Source organism: Zingiber officinale, chromosome 6A, assembly GCF_018446385.1.
Source record: "Zingiber officinale cultivar Zhangliang chromosome 6A, Zo_v1.1, whole genome shotgun sequence".
Classification (NCBI taxonomy): Eukaryota; Viridiplantae; Streptophyta; class Magnoliopsida; order Zingiberales; family Zingiberaceae; genus Zingiber; species Zingiber officinale.
In genome coordinates, this window is record NC_055997.1 from 99,062,456 (window position 1) to 99,069,276 (window position 6,821).

A 6,821-nucleotide genomic window follows, 5' to 3' on the forward strand; every position below is an offset into this window, starting at 1 on the left:
ACTCAAGAAATCCTTATATGGTCTTCGACAAGCTCCTCGTGCATGGTTTCATCGACTATCTAAATGGTTACAAGCTCAAGGATTTTCTGGGTCAAAGACTGACTCGTCTCTATTTCACATATATAATGATGAAAATATGATATTTTTTCTTATTTATGTGGATGACATTCTGATAACCGGCAATGATCACAAGGGTATCACAACTTTATTAAGTCTTCTCAATCAAGAATTTCCTACTAGAGATTTGGGTATTGCTCGTTTTTTTCTTGGTATTGAGCTTATTCCACATGAGGATGGCTATCTTCTCTCTCAGAGTAAATACATTACTGGACTTCTTCAAAAAGCCAAAATGGATGGAGCATGTCCGGTCTCTACGCCAATTGCTATAAACAACTCTCCAACTTCATCCTCTCCTGCTCTATCTGATCCACAAATTTATCGAAGTATTGTTGGGGCCTTACAATATGTCACTATCACACGTCCTGATATTACTTTTGCGGTAAATCGTGCTTGCCAATTCATGCATGCTCCAACCGAACAAAATTGGGATAATGTAAAAAGAATACTTCGCTATCTCAAAGGCACTATTCTACATGGTCTTCTTTTATATCGCCAATCATCTCGAGATTTACATGCATATAATGATGCGGATTGGGCAAGTTCTCCTGAAGATAGACGCTCTACTAGTGGATATGCAATATTTCTTGGACGAAATCTTATCTCATGGAATTCGAAAAAGCAACCTACGGTATCTCGTTCAAGCACTGAGGCAGAATATAAAGCTATAGCAAATACAATGTCAGAAATTATTTGGCTTCAATCACTTCTCTCTGAACTTCATCTTGCATCAAATATTGCACCAAAAATTTGGTGCGACAATATTGGAGCAACATATCTTACAGCAAATCCAATCTTTCATGCTCGTACAAAACATGTCGAAATTGATTTTCATTTTGTTCGTGAACGTGTGACAACTCAGCAGTTATCCGTTTCTTATATTTCTGCTGAAGATCAAATCGCTGACATCTTTACTAAGCCACTATCCAGACAACGTTTCAACAAGTTAGCAAGCAAACTCAACGTCAGAGATCTCCCGCTGAGTTTGTCGGGGGTTAAAAGAGATATAACAGAATTATCCAAATTGACCAGATCAAATTACCAAATCAAATCATATTAGTATTTGGATTATTCTAATAATTCTGTTATAATTATTCTCAGAATTATTTTTAGAATAATTCTGTTATTTATTAATTAGTTATTTGACCAAGTACTTTTTAACATTATATATTGTATTGTCCTTAGGGCAAATATCAATGAACAATACATTTTATTATTCTCATCTTATTCCTTCCTCTCTCTCTATTCTTCTTCTTACATGAATAACAAATTAATTGAAAGCTAGGGCACACAAATTTTACTTACCGATGATTCAAGGGTTTAAGATGGTTTAGTCGGGTTATGCCGTCTCTTTGATTTCTACCTTCAACGTCGATGGAGATAGTTTAGGAACGAAGCCGAGGAGTGAATCACCGATGGGCTGGAGTCGCGAAGGCAGAGTGCGTCGTCAAGTTTTGGAGTCGCGGAGGTGGAGTATGTCGCTGAGGTTTGGAGAGGCGAAGTGATGCGTCGGACGTTGGAAGAGAATGCATTTAGTTGTGCATTTAAATCTAAAGGACAATATAGTAATTTCGCTATGGTCAGGGAGTTAAAATAAATAAACTCGTTTGATCAAGTATCGAGAATAAATTTCTACTAACACGAGGATTGAATGCAATTGTTTAAGTTTGCATGGGGATTTTAGAGCAATTTCCCCAACTCGTAGCAAATTTGTTCCATCTTATAAACCAAAACTTAGCTATTTGCCAAAGTATTAATCTCCATCTTAAAATACTAATCTTGCCAAAGTAAGCTCTATGAAAATTTGGAAATTGTAAACTTATTTTCCTTGTCTGTATTACTGGTCTTCAATTCCTTCAGAAGTCTCAATCCTTGTTCCTGCAAATATCAATTAAATTCAGATAGATATTGCCAGTCGTTGTCCGTGAATATGGAAGCATGTATTTTGAACATGCTGAGCTCCAGGTCATATCTATGGTGATGCAGTAATTTAATGGCTTTCGCAAAATGTAAAGTTTCTAGTCTTTTGGCAGAACCTCCTGTGCGGTCAGAATTTATTGCATTCAATGCTAGATCTGCATCGTGATGATATCATGATAGTAATTTCAGAATAAATGCCGAGGGCCGGGAGACTCTGATATCAGCTGTGGATCTTAGTGGGAAGAACACAAATGAAAATTGCACAAATTACATCATTTTTCTTTTATAAAATTCTGAACTTTCCTCACCAATCCAATCTGTGACGAATCAGTTTTTAACATGGCTTAATTATAGCGGTTACCGTAATCTCTTCTCTAGCAGTCATTTTTTTCACCCAAATAGTTGGCAAACAAACAGTAAACATCAACACGAAGACGACTAGAATTAATTATCGTGTGACATGATATTACAATACGTACGTACCATGCACTGCAGCAAGACAACGTACCGTAGACGACACAAGCAACTAATTTAAAACGCATAATTAAAGGCAATAGGTAGGAATAATGCTTGGGCATGTCGCGTGACATGTCCAGATCCTGATTATTATTCTAACCCAGGAAAACGTAGTGTACGTCCACCACTTCACCTTCCTCGCAAGGTTCTTATTCCACCCTGCAAATCAAATCAACCAAAGAAAAGTTGATGATCTATTAGTAATGAAGTTAGTTAAGAGGAAGAGTTTGGTTAGTTAGGTTTTAGACAGACTTGCTGCAGTCGACGGAGGTGGAGATGGGGTAGGGGACGGTGACGCCGCACTTGCCAGGGATGCCACTGACGATGCTGAAATTGATGCCACTGACGGAGGCGACGGTGGACTTGAGGCAGGTGCAGACCATCTGCCGGTCGGCCTTAGATTTTACAGCCGCGTTCAGGTTCCGCACGCCGTTGCAGCACGACATCGTTGGCGCTTTCGCTACGCCTCGTGCGTACGAGATGCACGGCGCCAGGTACGTCACCACATTCCCGCACGCCAACGCCTCCGCAGTCTGTGGCGCCACCGCCAGCACGGCTGCCGACACCAGAAGCAGAGCTGCCACGAGAGGCATTGAGCGCGCCATGAGCTGGGTGGATCTTCTGCGCTCGACCGGAAGTGTGTGGGGAGAAGGGCTGCCGCCGACGGTTTATATAGAAGCTTTTGGACACTGATCACAAGACTAGTCGGAGAGGGAGGTGGAAGGGGCAGTTGGAAATTTAATGCGGAACATCAGGGAGGAAATTGGAAATTGCACAAAAAAACAACGAGCAGAGAATTTCTTTCATAAATTTATTTTATAAAACTAATCATTTGTAAGTGTATCTACGAGCAGCGTAATTACGCCCTACAAATGAAATTAGCAATATTACAAGATTCACCTCTTGACTGTTACACTTACACATGCGCCCACCCTGAGGGCCTCCTCCTCTCTGCATTAAAGCTTCTGTCTTCGTTAGCTGTTCGGTCTGGTTAGAATTTAATGTCAATTTCGATGTTGGGTCTTTACTATTGATCAATGGTCAGACTAAACCTACCATCAATTAACGATGAAATATAAACAATTAATTCTTGCTAATTTCCCAGGCAATTGCTTGGGCTATATTCTTATATTTTCCATAGTTTTGGGCAACATAGTGTAATTAGAATATGCAAAAGAATAGTTTAGGGCAACATAGTTTAGGGCAACATAGTGCAATTACTCATGACTTAGAATTCACTCCATAATTTACCTCCTGTCTATGTACCTAAATTTAGCTTCCTTCATACTTGTGGAGCCTGTTCTAGGAGTCGTTGAAGTGACGGATCCACCCTTAATGTAGAGCTGAAGTGGAAGGTAGAGCTGTAATGAATCATGCCAGAACAAATTTTATTATCTTTGATAAAATAAATAAGTCAAATCACGAGTCTAATATAAATCAAATCGTTAAAATGATTATTTCAGTTCGACTTAGTTTCTTTTTTATGAGTTTGAGCTTGATTTAAATTTTAATTTTTTAGATGTTATCAAGTTTTTAATTTAAACGTGTTTGATTGTTTAAAATTTTAATTGATTATTAAGTTTGATAATATAATATAATATATTTATTTTAATTTTTTTATTTAGCATAAGAGTTTTATTGATAATCATAGTTTATGAAAATTGTTCACGAATATTATTCACAAATGCTATTTACGAGTGTTGTTCATAAATATTATTTATAAATATAAATGAGTTCAACACATATGTGTTCAAATTTATTCGTTTAGTTTAACAAATTATTCAAATTTATTATTTAATTAATTTTATATATATTAAATAAATATAAATAAATTCTTACTAAATCGAACACTACTTAAGTATTCGTGAAAGTTTAGTTTATTTAATTACAGCATAGATGAAGCTTAGGGTTTGAATCCCCATCAGCTTTTGAGGTTTGCAGTGGTTTAAAATTTGTATCTGTACCTGATACCTTACAAGCTAGGGCTGCTGATAAAGGTCTTACGATGAAAGGATCCGAGTTTTGGATTCGAAATCTATTAGTTTTAGTTTTCGATTCAGTTTTGAGCTGAACTTTTCAAGGAAAGTCGTCTAAGTAGTAGATACTAGACGCAATAAATTAGGTCTATTTCCCAACCTATTGAGTTTGTTAACCTATTGCGATCGTCATATGAATTATTCAGCCTCTCATCGGTTCGACCATTAGTTTCAAGGGAGTTAGCGTCGTTTTCTTAGTTTTTCCCCATTTATTGTAGCCTTTTTAACAAAAAAAAAAACATTCGTTAAGTTGCATTTTCATAATTTGGATATAGTTTCTAATAAATTGCATAGGCTAGATGTGGTCCTCTAATAAAAAAATATTAAATCTATTACCATAATAACTCTGAAATATCGATTCCACGGATATAGAGAGGGGTAAATGTATGTACAGAGACATTAAATCATGATAGGGTAAATCCAGGTCTTCAATTTATCTAAAAATCGACTCCTAATTATTACGTCAGAGATGTCATGTGTCCATCGTCTGTGCTATACCTTGATACACGTGGTCCTCTAATCAAGAAATTATCATAGTTTGATGATGACGACCCCACCCCACTGCCACGGTGGAGGTCAAAGTTAAGGCGGTCAAGGCGTAGATGGTATCGACCAGTCAGGCAAAGAATGCCCAGACCAGGGAGAAGGCTATGATCCGCTGCTTCGACACGGGGAAGCAATCAAACAACCGACGCTCAAGGGAGACAATGTGCAGAAGCCGAGCCGAGCGGTTATCCCGCTCGGCCAGACAACAGTGACATGCATAGCTCAACTTCAGCTGGGCAGCTACCCCGCTCGGCCTGGCAACAGGCTTTGGCAATAACACAGTGAACCTTCGGTCGAGCAAACACACATGGAGGAACAACGAGGTTCCGGCCAACCAGATGGGGCACCAGGGCGGCAGAATTCAAGCCGAGCGGCCAACCCTCTCGGCCTAGCAGTATACTCCTAATGATATCTAGTGATATCCTTTTGGGAGTTAGTGCCGTCAACATCGGGCATGGGCTGTCATAAGATTGTACGGCGAAAGTTTCCACTATCACTTCAGAGATATGCTCGGGTCGTTAAGGTACTGTGTCAGAGACACTTTACTGACAAGTTTTTTCAAGGAAAATTTTGACAAGCGTGCTCGTCTTGGGAAGCGTGCACGCGCGCTACCGGAGCTTTATATAAAAGGAGGTCCAAGTATCGACGGAGATACGCAATACATGTGATATTCACTGTTTGTGCTACAATAGTCTTCTTATTGCTCTGCTTCATTTCTCGTCGTCGGTGACTAATTTAAGCATCGGAGGGTCAACGCTGAGAACCTCTTCTCTAGTTCGGCACTGACGTACTCTGTATTACAGATTCACACGGAGTCCACAGGAGGTAAGCATCAATGTTACATCCCTAACTTTTCATATCTTCGACTTTTAGATTGAATCATATTTAAATACCCACGCATCTTGATTATGAATGCTAGACAAGATAATATTACACACGTTGTGCTCAAACTACTAAGACAATTGAGCTACTACATTAAGAGTCGTTGCGCTTCCGGATTTATTCCGGATTAATACTACACAGGTCTTCCGGATTTATTCTATTAGTAGAATCAAAGGCCTAATTAAAAAAAAAACATAAATTTTACATATTGTGGGATCTTCTAGCGCCCCTATCTAGCTGTCGTGTGCATTGTCTTTTTTTTGTGTTTTTTTTCACATGCAGCTGTTTTTTCATGTCTCAAGTACAATAATTTCTTAAAATTATACCCTATCTTTCATCCAACCCCAGACTAGATTTGTTGGTCCGCAAAAGTCCATTCAGGGATAGACTATTTATATTTATGATTGAATTATGATCATGATCTGATCATAATTATAAGTAATCCATCTCCTAATCTATTTTGTTTAGACTGATCTGGTCTCCCAACTCTCCTAATCTATTATGGTCACGACACCTTCTAAACATTAAAAAAAAAAAAAGAAACAATGGGATTGACTATGCCATCTCTATGCATAAATTTGGATCTCAAGGTCAGAAGTTCTGAGTCACGGAATTAACATCTTACAAAGTGTAAAATAAGGCCGTGTGATCCGATCCTTGCCCAGAGCCGACACTGATTAAAGCTCTGTGTACCGAATTACCCACTGTACTAATGATCAGACAGAAAAAAAATGACAAGTGATGAGTTTTTAGCATTAGGCTTTAATGGATTAGTACATGGACAGTTGGGCACCATGAATGCAT

General features: G+C 38.5%; 1 protein-coding gene across 1 annotated transcript; it reads right to left on the reverse strand.

The window, feature by feature from the left end:
* Positions 1-2,454: 2,454 nt before the first annotated feature.
* On the reverse strand, positions 2,455-3,223 carry LOC121997122 (non-specific lipid-transfer protein 1-like). The gene is made up of 2 exons (XM_042551377.1): positions 2,806-3,223; positions 2,455-2,712 (listed from the first exon to the last, which is right to left on the reverse strand). The coding sequence occupies exons 1-2, from the start codon at positions 3,156-3,158 to the stop codon at positions 2,703-2,705; spliced, it is 363 nt and encodes a 120-aa protein (XP_042407311.1). The 5' UTR covers positions 3,159-3,223; the 3' UTR covers positions 2,455-2,702.
* Between the last annotated feature and the right edge of the window lie 3,598 nt (positions 3,224-6,821).

Excerpts from the sequence above, each read along its gene's own strand:
- LOC121997122 (XM_042551377.1), bottom strand. The coding sequence starts at position 3,158 with ATGGCGCGCTCAATGCCTCTCGTGGCAGCTCTGCTTCTGGTGTCGGCA.